We start from the raw sequence: 14,092 nt of genomic DNA, 5'->3' as shown, positions 1-14,092 counted from the left end.
CCCCACATTGTCTTCATTATCATCTCTAACACCTTGCTGAGCACTTGCTGTGTGCCAGGCACACTTCTCAGAACTGTAGATGTACCCATTAAATTCTCACTTAAGCTTTTTTTTTTATTAAATTTTTGTGATGTTGGGGTAGGACAGGATTTTTTTATTTATTTATTTTAAAAGATTTTATTTCTTTATTTTTAGAGGGGAAGGAGAGAGGGAGAGAAACATCAATGTATGGTTGCCTTTTGTGCATTCCCTGCTGGTAGTTGGCCTGCAAGGAACTGGCCTGCAACCCAGGCATGTGCCCTGACTGGGAATCGAACCGCGATCGTCTGGTTCACAGGCCTGCGCTCAATCCACTGAGCTACGCCAGCCGGGGCTCACTTCAGCTTTTTAATGTGGGTTGTGCTTATTGCTCCCATTTTCAGGGGAGGAAACTGAGTCTTAAACAGGTGAAGTAATTTGCTTAGAGGCTTGTAATGGTCGTCAAGCCATGGAACTGGTGTTTGAGGCCAGGCAGTCAGACCCAATTCTTGATTCCTAACCCCTTTGGGCTGTGGAACTTCTCTAAGTTTGTGGAAAACTTAGAAACTCATTACCACTTTTCCCACATGTGAGTGAAATCATACAGTTCTTAGCTTTTTCTGATTGACTTATTTCACTAAGCATGACAATGAAATTCTCAAGGTCCATCCATGTCATCGCAAATGGTAGTATTTTGTCTTTTCTTATGGCTGAGTAGTATTCCATTGTGTATATAGGAGTTGTGGGCACATAGTGCAATACATAGACCTAGTATCATAGAACTGTACACTTGAACTTGTATGATCTTATTAACCAATGTCATGCCAATACATTTAATAAAAACAAATAAAATAAATTATTACTTTAATTGTTTTGTAATGTTACTTTCGATTTTTAAAAATATGCCCTCCTAATTATGCCCTGGCTGACCTAGCTCAGTGGGTAGAGCATGGACCTGTGAACCAAAGGATCAAGGTTTGATTCCTAGTCAGGGCACATGCTTGGGTTGCAGGCCAATTCCCAGCAGGGGATGCACGAAGGCAACCATACATTGATATTTCTTTCCCTCTCTCCTTCCCTTTCCCTCTAAAGATAAATAAATAAAATTTAAAAAAAATACCTCCTAATTAAAATTTTATTCTACCTCTTCATTCTAATGATGAAGAAACTGAAAAAGAAAGATTGTGTAAAAGCAAGGTGTGGCTAAAATGTTAGGTAATAAGTAATATGAGCATATAAAACTAGGATTGACTTATTATTAGATAACTAACATTTTAGGTGATAAAAACTTAATAGGAAGAAATATCTGATAATTAGCCAGATGGTAGTGAAAAGAGTACTGGGATTAAGTGCAGAAGACCTGAGGGTTCTTGCTAGTTCTATGATCTTGGCCAAGTTGTATAAACCCTATGTTCCTTAGTTTTCTCATTGGGATATGGTAGAAATGCATTTTGACAGTCAGAAGGATTAATCAGCAAAAGTATGTGTAAAATAATATGGTAAACTATAGCAATATACAAATGTAGGTGTTGTCATTAGTAAAAATGCTAACCTAAAATGCTTACATTTTGGTGAGGCTTCTTAACTAATTTGGACAGACCCATCTCTCAGTGACTTAATTGTGACTTAAATGTATTAAAACTATAGAGGCTATGAATATAGATACTTCTGGATATATATTGATAACTTGTTTATTTTTCACACATTTTACTACGTATTTTAAAGGTTTACTAATTTAAAATTATTTGCATTGTAGCTGTGTGAATCTTTAGAAGAACTGCAAAACCTGAATGGGAAACTTCGAAGTGAAGGGCAAGGAATATGGGCCTTACTAGGCAGAATCACGGGGCAGGTTAGTTTCTTTCCAATTGCTATCTCCTTCTGTTCTGGTTCTCTGTATTATTTAAAAAAATCAGATCTCTGATACAACCTTTACTTTGCTAACTGAATAATAATTCTGTGTGATTAGGGCCAAATCATCCCCTGGGATACTGATTTCTGCCTAGAACACACCTAGAGCATTAGAAGCTGCCTACCAAGAACCTGTAACTTAATTTGGTTGTTTTAACATCTATCTTGTTTGCAGATTTTTTTCATTTGCTCTAACTGATTGACCTGTCGTTGTGCTGAAGTTAGGGTTTGAAGCGCGGGTTAACTCCTACCACATCCTCCTGCCCTCTCCCCCAAATTTAGCAGTTTTAGATTCTTTGTCAGATTTTTTTGTTTTGTTCTTATATAACTAAATATATATGTTAGGTTTATATAATTAAAAACCCATCTAAGGATTTTTTTAAATGTAAAATTTAAAAGGCAAACTTGAAAGATTTGTTTTCATGTTGATTTGCTTTTGAGCTGTGTAAGAAGTGGCTTTTTAATTTTAGTGATAAAATGTCGATTTTTTCCTTTTAGTAGGTTTTATTGTAGTTGTGAAAAAAATTACTTTATCCTTGAACATTTTTAGCCTGTTAAAGTTCTTAGTGTTGAAAGGAAAATCATTGCCAAATGGATTTCTTTGAATTTTTTAGTACAGTGTATGTAATTCATAAATTAAGAATTCATTCAAGTAATTTCAGTTATATTTTTTAAGGATGATGGAGACTCATTGTGGCCCTTTCACTATGAAAGTAGTTATATTTGTGAAGGATGATTTTCAAAGGACAGATATTTTTCTTTGTACTTGTTTTACAGGTTTATTAGAGTAAATTCATCATATGATTCATGTAGACATAGTTTAGGAAGTAATACTGACATGTATTGTGCAATTATAGCTTTGAAGATGCTTTTGTGAACAGGGTGCATATGGCTTATAATGAATAACATAATTTCAGAGATGAGAATGAATACTTGCTTATGCAGAATTGGCTTTTGTTCCTATTGATAGGTGGTTGATGGATTTTTGGAAGATTATGGTGTTTTATATTTTATATTTAGAGAAGTTAATGTTGAGTGCAAGCTTATTATTAGTTTATTTGCCAAGCTCACATTATCTTTTGGCTTGATTTGCAAGTGTGTCTCATACAAATCTGCTATAAAAGGGCATTTTCATTTATTAAATGACTTAACAGACGCTCACAGATTTCCTTGTGCAAATATAAAATACACAGCAGAGGTAGAATTCATTTGTACTGCGTGCATGACACTTTTTTCCAGTTGGTTGAACAGATGCCGGCCCACTGGGCCACTGAGAAATGACTTTGATAGATGGCTGCTGTCCGAGAAGCCAGCATAGTACAGATTAGTAGAAACCCAGAGAGAATCTCATTCACTTTGTGGAGAGTTTGGTCCAATAAGATAATTTTTCTAATTAACCTATGGAGCACCAGTGTAGCTGGGATGTTGAGGAAAATAAACGGCTTCAATATTCTTTTTGTCAAGTATACTGTGGTGGTTTTTTTTTAATGTTCTTAAACGCTTGTCTTTGTCTTTTACTTTTTTAAAGCTGAAGCAGAGGTTTAATTTTCATAATGTTACAGTGTTCCACTGAAAATGGATGGAAGTGTGTAATTATAGGTTTCTAATGGAAGTGACTGTGAAATAAAAACTCATTTTAATCCTTTTTGCTGGTGTAATAGCTGGTAAAAAAAAATCCCCCCCTTCACAACCCTAGCACTTTCAGTTTACGGGAATGGCATAGAGAGGAAAATGTGGCTTTGTATTTCTTCTTTAAAACAAAGTAAACTGCATTTGTTCAAATCAATAGAAGTTGAACATACCGGCAATTTTGCGAGCACCCAAGGAGAGAAAACCAAGTAAAAAGGAAGGGGGCACCCAAAAGACATCTACTCTTCCTACAGTACTTTATAGGCAAGTAATAAAATTATGAACGACTCATATTGTGTATTTTAAAATTCACCTTTTAGTTACAAGATGTTTCAAGTATTTGAGAATAAATTGTCCATATCAGAATTTAAGGTACATGCATTTAATGTTCAGTTTATTAGTAACTTCATCAAAGATGCTTTTTAGGTTTTATGGTAGAAGAGATTTTTGTACACCTCTTTTAATAAGATAAATAAAATGACTTTTGTATCCTTTTAAGTAAGTGGGGAAATATGTGCAAGCTTCATGGAAATGAAAGGTTCAATTTTGAGAATTGGAAAGTGACTTTAAATATTGTAGATGGTTATTTTTGTAAATAATTAATATATTAGATAAATGAGCATTTTTATTTTACTTGACGAATGAGTTGTAGAGTTTTGCATGTGTTTTTAAGATAGTGATGGGTATTATATATATATATATATATATATACTCTGAATTATTGCCTTTGTGTAGTGGTGGAGAATGAAGATAAGTTTTAGGTTTAAATGCCTACATTTTTTTCTCTATACTAAGTTGTAATAATTTTGTTTTCAGAGTATTTTTGTTCTTTAATTTTTGGATCAATTTTTTACAGTGCTCACCATTATATTAATTTTACAGAGTTAAGACTTCTTCTCATACCTTAACAGGTTATGATCTTTTAAAATTAATTAAAATTTTCCTTTTTATTGAATACACTGGAGTGACACTGGTTAACAAAATGATGCGGGTTTCAGGTGCACAGTTCTACAGCACATCGTCTGTGCACTGTATTGTGTGTTCACCACCCCAAATGATCTTTTTCTTTAATGTAACGGATTATACTGATTAAATGAGAAAAGTTTAGAAGATGCTAGTAGATTTATGTTTGTCTGCATATACGTATACATACAAATGTGTGTCTTCATGTAAACATGTATGTATGCTTATGTAACACATAAATGTCCATACAACCTCTTACTTTTCCAGAAATAGCAGCAATAGCAACAACATCAATCTTTATAATTACTTTTCATTCCTGTTTGAGGTCTCCCTCCATAGGTGATAGCAAATAACTTTCTTGAAATGTGGGAAAAGCCCACTAGAGTGCTGTGTGAAGACTAGCACATTCTGAACCCAGCTTTTTCCAAACACAATTGGTTCTCTTGGAACCATGAGGCATATTACTATACTTCCGAGTTTTATCACTAGAGTTCATTTTTACTTTGGATATATTTTAGGTGATTTTTTAAAAACTCTGAGCAACATGGACACCAGATATTGGTTTTATTGTTGTTGTTTTGTTTGTGTGTGTTCTTTTTTCCCAAGGATTATTTAAAAATTCAAACATCATTTCTGTTTATATGGATGGCTCTTAGGTTCTCAACAGCATTTCCCTCAATCTTTACATTTCCAGTATAAATAAATATACTCTAGATTTTCAGGTCATGGTGTGTGTGCTCACAGAGGTAGTAAATTTGCCTTTTTGCACAAGAAGCGTTAGATTCCTTAAAAAAACCCAAATCTAAAATAACACTAGCATAAATGGTAAAACACCCCATTCTCTGAAGTAAATAGCTATAGTATATTTTTAAGACCCCAAATATGATTTTGAAAAGCGACATTTTATATATATGTATATATGTATATATATATGTATGTATGTATGTATGTATGTATATGCACATCTGTGTGTGTGTGCACACATACCTTTTCAGAAATATATACATACACACACATATGTGGCTTATTTATGTGTTGAGGGCTCTTTGAAAGATTTATACTTAATGGTAGAAAAGAAACTCAATTTTTTTTGTAAAGTCACTTCTTTTGTAGTTTTGGAGAAGTAGAAAATAGGAAAATTTTTATTTAATTATATTTTTGGAGGAAAATTGAGCTAATGTTCAGTGGATTTTCAGTGATAATTAAAATTAAGATAAAGATGGTGTTAAAAATGAATATATATTCACTACTTTGAAAGGTTTGTTTCTAGCACTGTTTAAATTTATACTAGATCCAAGCTATTTTCTGTATTCTCAAAAATATTTAGAATTAGTTATTGATATTATAAAAAGATGTGTTATGGAAAACCTTTTGATTTTAAACAAAAGAAGTATCAAATTAACTGGAAGATTTTGAAATTTATAAAATGCCATGTATTAATTTCAGTGTGATAATGATTATTTTAATACTTTATTTGCTGCCTGTATTCAAAGTTGTGGAATTTGTAAGAAGAACCATGATCAACATCTCCTCTTACTTTGTGATACCTGCAAACTCCATTACCACCTCGGATGTCTGGACCCTCCTCTTACGAGGATGCCAAGAAAGACCAAAAACAGTTATTGGTAAGTAAAATGGAGGAAATTTAGGTGTTAGAATTGGGTTGGCTTCATTTCAGCAGTGTAAGGTGAAGTATTATATTATTCCTAATAAAGTTTTTGGCACATTTTATAATTGATCATTTATAAATATTTTATCCAACTCTATTGAGACATAATTGGCCATTAAAATTATATATATTTAAGGTGTACAACTTAACAATTTGATACACGTGTACATTGTAAATTAATCACCACAATCGAGTAATTAACATGTTCATCACCTTACATTGTTTCTGTTTTCTATTTTTGTAGCAAAAGATGCTCCAGGCATAAGTGTTGATTATAGTATTGTATGAATAAAGCTGTAATAGTATTTTAAACTGCATCTTAAATTAATTGAGGCTATTTTGGTATCTTAGTGGATTTTTAAAGCATGAATTGTCTAGTGTTTTTATAATTTTCTTTTGCTTTATTATAAGAATTTCTAAAAAAAAAAAGTTTCTCGCCCTGGCTGGTGTAGCTCAGTGGATTGAGCACAGGCCTGCGAACCAGAGGATCGAGTTTAGGTTCCCAGTCAGGGCACATGCCTGGGTTGCAGGCCAGTTCCCAGCAGGGGACTCATGAGAGGCAACCATACATTGATGTTTCTCTCCCTCTCTCCTTTCCCCTCTAAAGAGAAATAAATAAATAAAATCTTAAAAGAAAAAAAAAAGAGTTTCTCAAATGCTTTGTTTTGAAATGTTAATGGCCAGAAGGAAGGAGGACTGGGTGGAGGGCGGCAAAGGGGAAGAAAAGGGACATTTGCGATAGTGAAGTTAAAAAAAAGAATTTGCCTCCATTCATTTTATTTGTAATTTAATATTTTATTTTAAAATTAGTGTTACTGAAGGCTTTATTCCTACTATTTGTCATTTGTGCTAGTTATATTTAAGTTCAACCATTTGTTTTGTAAATCTAGAAACATTTGACATGTTCCTTATTTTTTTCCTTGTGCATATCGAATCACTACAGATGTTTGATAAAAACTTATGATACCTATGATGAATTTTATACTTAATTTTAGTCCAAGGGAGAGACAGACTTTCATTCAAATTTTAATAGGCTGATTCTATATAGGAAAAATATAGGACATGGAAAACTTTGTAATGGACATGGTATTCTTTTTATACAAAGTACCTTTCTAGTTTTAGAAAAGAATGAACCCTAGATTCTTAAATGGTAATCTATACAAAAAGTTGCATGTTTCTCAAAGATACTAAACGTATTTTTTACCTCATTGTTTTATCTCATAAAGGTGCCTCTGTTTATTTTATTAGTGAGCTTTCATTTTTTTACCATTTTACAGGATTTCTTTTTCATAATTTCCTTTTATCAATTTGCCATTAGACACTTATACTGGTCTGCTCTTCTCAAATGTAGTGGAATGTATTCCTTTTTATATTTACATGCTTTTGAAACCAAAATTTAAGAAGATAATTGTCTTACTGGAATGCCAGCAGTGCTAATAAGCATCCTATGTAGGTTTCTAAATTAAAAGCCAGTTTGCTGGTCTCCAGAGCCAGGGCGCTTAGTCATGATCTTGGACATGGAGACATGCAATTCTCTCCTTAAATGAGGTTATAAACTTGTCTGCAGAGCTCTGGTTTCTAGTGGGTGAATGATTTTGGAAGAACTTCAGAACAGAGAACATAACCTGGGATGTTTTGTGAAAGCTCTCTTTAAGAGACATCAATGACTTAGAGTCCTCTGCATTGGTTGCAATGTTTTAAAGAGAAAGTAGAAACTAAAATTGTAGCAAAAAACCCTCTTGAAACTTCAGTATCTTTTAGTTTCTAGTAATCATATTTCCTTTGGCCTCTAAAATCAACTTAGCTTTGCTTGGCAGTTTAATTATATTAACAGTTTTAGTACAAATAAATAATACAATAATTTATGAATAATAAAGAATAAACCATTTTGCATACTCATAACTGTAAACCTACCTTTGCCAACCCCTGTAAGTTTTAGAGAATTATTTTTTCTTTATGTGTCTCTGGCCTTCACCAATCTGTTCTCTGTATCTGTGGTTTGTTTTTCATATTCCACATATAAGTGAGATCATACAGCATTTGCCTTTGATTTATGCATTTAGCATAATGACTTCAGGGTCTATCCAAGTTGTTGCACATGACAAGATTTCCTTCTTTTTTATACTGAATAATATTTCATTGTATGTGTGTGTGTGTGTATGTATCACATTTCCTTAATTCTTTCATGCATTGATGGACACAGGTTGTTTCCATGTGTTGAATATTATAAATAATGATGCAGTGAACATGGAAGTGCAGGTGTCTTCTCAGGAATAGTGATTTCGTTCATCTGGGTATATGTGTGTATCCAGAAGTACAATTGCTGGGTCATGTGGTAGTTCTATTTTTAGTGTTTTGAGGACTCTCCATGGTGTTTTCCTTCGTTGCGGCAGCGTTTTGCATTCCCACCAATGGTGCACCAGGGTTTCTTTTTCTCCACGGTCTTGCTGACACTCGTCTTGTCGTGTTGATGACAGCCGTTCCACAGGGGTGAGGTGGTATCTCATTTTGATTTTGATTTTCCTGATGAAGTTTTATATAGGCACCTACGAAGATTTTTCTCTAAAAAGAAGGGAAAGCACTGGATAAGGGGAAAAAAAGACACAATATTGTGCAATCTTGGAAGATTAAAAGAGGTTACCTATAAAGAAGAAAAAAAAGTAAATCATGAACTTTGTATAAAATTTGGAAAATAGAGTATTACTAGGTTTATTACATTTAAGGATTAATAAAATGATTTTTTCTTTAGCTTATGCATATAATATTTTCTATAAATAAATCAGCATACTTAGCATTATGACACATTAAGAATAATGTTATAGTGTTATTGTGTAATAATTATGTGTTATAGTATGACGTGTTATACTGAACACGTGTTATAGTATGGTACTGAAGATGAACAAGGTATGCAGCTCATTGAGAAAAATCTCTTGGCATTTCAGTATTGAGGTTCTTTTACATAAATTCCAGACAATGAATTTTCATATTTATACTCTAAAAAATCCACTTTTAATTAATTGAAGGTTTTGATTACTTGAGGTTATCTTTAGTATTTTGCATGGGAATTACAAATTATAGGATTTTCTTCCCTAGTAGAGTGTACTAAGTTAAAATGTATAGGAATAAGGAGGGTTTAGCTAAATTCATGGATAGTAGCTTAGTGGGTTATGAAGAGAAGCCAGGTGTGTGTTTTGACATTATGAAAGATAACTGTGACTTTCCTCCAGGTATTATGTAACTCAGTTGAATTGGACAAGCCATTTGTGGTTATATTTTCCTTTGATTTCTGAGTTATTCAGTATTTTGTAGTGTTCAGGGCATAACAGTTCTCCAGAAGCAAGTTTCTTTGTCACCTGGATATATTACTTTTGTTGGAGATGAGAATAAATGTGAGAAGTTAGAGAATGTCCTGACAAGACTTATAGTTACAAAATGAGACAATAAGGGGATAAAACTCAATTAAAAAAATACACAGCACAATGACTTATCCTACATACCCCAGAAATTCATGTATGTTAGAAGAATTGGAACTGTCTGTGAAACTTTGACTACATTTCACTTCATTTGGTAGAAATGATCAATTATTATTAAGGTTATATGCTGTAAAGGCAAGGAACTGGTTTCTGTGATATAATTTGATATCTTTCTGTAGTAATTCTGTTTTGATGGTTTTTGTATTTTATTAGTTACTAATGGAATTTTCACAATTTAGGACTGTCAATAGGTTATTTCAAAATATACTCATCATTTCAATTAGGAGATTCCATAAGCTGTTTCAAATGAGCCTTTATTCTCATCTAAAGACTCCTGGGACAAAACAAGCAATTTTGTATATTATACTTGAGTTATATTTTTTGTTTTCATGGCAATCAATGATTTCAAGGAGTAAAATACTTGGTTGTTCTAGTAATATATATGTAAAAATTTGAAGTCACACATGATAAATTACTTCTTGTTTTTCTTTTATTGGCCAATGTTTTTACTGTTAAAATTTTTGTTCAACGGCTTTCGTTAAATAAATGAGAATTTTAAGATACTAAGATTAATGCCTTAAATATTAATTTACATTTTAGCAATTAATGGACTTGTATTAGCAACACAAATGGCACATTGTATTTAATTCTGTTATTGGAGTTCAAAATTCAAAGCTGTTAGTTTTTAATTAAAAATAAATATTAGTTTGATATTGTTTTACTGTGTTAATGAGTGAGAGATGTGAATTTTTTTGGAGCATGAATTCAGATGGTAAGAGATCTTTGAAAATACTTGATAAAAGAATTATAAGTTTCATTCAGAGGTACTGATATAAACATGTAAACTAAATATCAAATATAATTTTTATGTTAATTACATTTTCATGAAGGGGATGCTTATCAGTTAGAGTTTTATAGAAGTACTTCCTGATCATTCTTTTAAATTTGAAGAAAATATATGAAAAATTTCACTTTTAACAACTTGGTATGAATTTTTGAAACAGGCTTTTATAATTTAAATATCAAGATGTCCATCAGTCATTGTGCAGACTTCTGTTGTTCAGATGTTAGCCACTAGGCATGTGTGGCTATTTGAATTTAAATTGATTATAATTTAAGCTTAAAAATCAATTCCTGAGTCACCTTGGCCACATTACACGTGCTTAATAACTGCATGGGGCCAGTGGCTACTGTATGGACGGAGCAGATACAGATGATTCTAACATGTAAAGTTCTGTTGGACAGCACAGGTTTAGACTGTTCTTTCAGTTTTAATTCTTTAATGTAATTCATATGTTTTTCCAAAATTTTTTATTGTGGTAAAATATACATAACAAAATTTACCATTTTAATAATTTTTAAGATATACATTTCAGTGTTATTAAATAGACTAACAATGTTGTACAACCATCAGTCTCTATAGTGTTTTTCATCTTGCGAAACTGTAACTCTATACCCATGAAACAGTAACTCCCCACTCTTCCCTCCTCCCAACCCCTGCCAGCTGTCATTCTACTGTCCGACTCGGGTTTTGACTACTTTGCCTCATCTAAATGGAATCAAAGAATATTTGCCTTTTTTTAACTGACTGATTTTACTCAGTATAAGGTCCTCAAGATTCATCCATTTGTAGCATATTGCAGAATTTCTTTCTTTTTAAAAACTGAATAATATTCCATTGTAAGTACAGACCATATTTTGCTTATCCATTCATTGGTCAGTGGATACTTGGGTTGCTTCCACATTACAGCTCTTGTGAGTGATGCTGCCGTGCACGTGGGTATGCAAAGATGTCCTCAAGATGCAGCTTTCGTTCTTCCTTCTGGTCCATTCCAGAAAGGAAAGAAGAAATGAGAATTCAAAAAAATGAGGAGAGGCTTAGGAACCTCCAGGACATCTTTAAAGGTTCCAACATCTGAATTATAGGGGTACCAGAAGGGGGAAAGAAACAGCCACGAGTGGAAAATTTATTTGAACAAATAATAAAGGAGAACTTCCCCAGTCTGGCAAAGGAAATACACTTCCAGGAAATCCAGGAAGCTCAGAGAGTGCCAAAGAAGTTGGACCCAAGAAGGAACACACCAAGGCACATCATAATTACATTAGCCAAGATTAAAATGAAGGAGAGAATCCTAGAAGCAGCAAGAGATAAGGGGACAGTCACCTACAAAGGAGTTCCCATCAGACTGTCAGTGGATTTCTCAAAAGAGACCTTACAGGCAAGAAAGGGCTAGAAAGAAGTATTCCAAATCATGAAATCCAAAGATCTACAGCCAAGATTGCTCTATCCAGCAAAGCTTTCATTTAGAGTGGAAGGACAGATAAAGTGCTTCTCAGATAAGGTCACGTTCAAGGAGTTCATCATCACCAAGCCCTTATTATATGAAATACTAAAGGGACTTATATAAGAAAAAGAAGATGAAAAATATGAACAGTGAAAGGACAGCAAACACACAGTTATTAACAACCACACCTAAAACAAAAGCAAACCAAGAGGACAGCTAGATCAGGAGTGGAACCATAGAAATGAAGAACACCTGGAGGGTTAGCAACAGGGGTGTGGGAGGAGGAGAAGGGGGGAGAAGGTACAGAAAATAGCGTAGATAGTAGGTAGAAAATAGATGGGGGGAGGGCAAGAATAATAGGGGAAATATAGAATCTAAAGAACTTGAGACACGTGGTTATAAACTAAAGGGGGTAGAATGGTGGGGGAGGGAGTGTGTGGGTGGAAGGGAATGAGGGGGGGAATAGAACAACTGTAATGGTATAATCAATAAAGTATATATTAAAAAAACAAAAAAAACAAAACAAAAAAGATGCAGCTTTCAATTCTTTTGGGCATAGACTCAGAATGGGAATTGGTGAATTAAATGGTAATGGTATTCTTAATTTTTTGAGGAACAATCACACTGCTTTCCTAAGCGTTTATCATTTTATACACCCACCAACAGTGCACAAGCATTCTAGTTTTTCCACACCCTTGTCAGCACTTGTTTTCTGGTTTTTTTGTTTTGTTTTGTTTTGTTTTGTTTGGAGGTAGAATAGTGATGCTAATGGATGTGAGGTGGTATCTCATGATAGTTTTAATTTTCATTTCTCTAATGATTAGTAGTAATGAACATCTTTTCCTATGTTTATTAGCTATTTGTATATCTTTGGAGAAATGTTTATTCAGATCCTTGTTCAACATGTGTGCTTACAATTGAAAGTTATGTAATACTAGCTTTTAGGGCAATACTTTTTTTTCAGTGTATTAGTCTCTTGTGTCATGTAAAAAACAAAATGTGGAGTTAAAAACCATTGTTACAATAATTTAGCTTTTTGACCATGTATTAAACTTTATTGAAATCTTTATATATCCATACAGCTCTGAATTACTGTCTAGTGTCTCAGAACTAAAACGATAAATACATAGTGAGGTTTTGTTTGTTTGTTTGTTTTTTAGCCTGCAGGATTTTCTTGAGCGTTTCTTATAGGACAGGTCTAGTGGTAATAATTTCCTCAGCTTTTGTTTGTCTGGGAATGTCTAATTTCTCTCTCACTTTTGAAGGACAGTTTTGCTGAAAATAGAATTCTTAGTTGACAGTTTTTTTCTCTTTTAACATTTCGAATATATTTACCCAGTGCCTTCTGGCCTCCAATGTGTCAATGACAATACTGCTGATAATCTTATTGTGAATCTTGTGTGATGATTCTGAAATTCCTCCTGCTTTTGAGTCTCTCTGTGTCTTTTTCTTTGGAAAGTGTGATTGTAATGTGTCTTGGTTGGGTTTCGTTGAGCTTCTTGGATATTTATATTCATGTCTCCCATCAGATTTGAGTTTTCGGTCATTATATCTTCAGACATTCTCTCTGCCCCTTTCTCTCTTCTTCTTCTGGGACTTTCACAAGGCAGATGTTTGTCTGCTTGTCGATGTCCCACATGAAGCTTAGGCTCTGTTCACTTTTCTTCAGTCTTTTTTTCTTTCTGTTCCTCCTACTTGATAATTTCCACTGCCCTATTTTCATGTGCACTGATTCTTATGTCCTGAAATCTCCCATATTTCCCATGAAAATTACATTTTTAATTTCAATTATTGTACTTTTCAGCTCCAGATTTTTTTCTGATTTATTTTTTGGCTTTCTGTCTCTTTATTGATATTTCCATTTGTTCATACTTTGTTTTCCAGACGTTCTCCAAAACCTACTTCAGTGGGCATCTTTATCATAGTTGTTTTAAAGTCTTTGTCTTACAGATCTGCCATTGAGTCTCCTGACACAGCCTCTGTTTACTTCATTTTTGTCCCTTAATTGGACTACACTTTTGCCTTTATGTATGCCTTGAGGTTTTTTTTGTCAACAGCTGGGCATTGAAATTTTATAATGTGGTAGAAACTCTGGAAATGAAATTCTCCTATATCCCCAGGATATGCTGTGTTTTGTCATTGTT

The 14,092-nt window shown here is 33.4% G+C and overlaps 1 protein-coding gene across 8 annotated transcripts in view; it reads left to right on the top strand.

Annotated features, from left to right (window-relative positions):
• Positions 1 to 14,092, top strand: part of PHF14 (PHD finger protein 14) — a 188,180-nt gene that overhangs the window by 39,208 nt on the left and 134,880 nt on the right. For all 8 annotated transcript variants that reach the window (XM_037046387.1, XM_037046385.1, XM_037046389.1 and 5 more), the window contains exons 11-13: positions 1,775 to 1,870; positions 3,719 to 3,822; positions 6,015 to 6,146. In XM_037046387.1, coding sequence (XP_036902282.1) covers positions 1,775 to 1,870; positions 3,719 to 3,822; positions 6,015 to 6,146 — 332 coding nt within the window. The remainder of the gene's footprint in view (positions 1 to 1,774; positions 1,871 to 3,718; positions 3,823 to 6,014; positions 6,147 to 14,092) is intronic.

Source organism: Sturnira hondurensis, unplaced genomic scaffold, assembly GCF_014824575.4.
Source record: "Sturnira hondurensis isolate 20B ecotype Veracruz unplaced genomic scaffold, ASM1482457v3 Scaffold0005252, whole genome shotgun sequence".
Lineage (NCBI taxonomy): Eukaryota > Metazoa > Chordata > Mammalia > Chiroptera > Phyllostomidae > Sturnira > Sturnira hondurensis.
The sequence above is the reverse complement of the archived record's forward strand: the minus strand, read 5'-3'. Positions and strand labels throughout refer to the sequence as shown.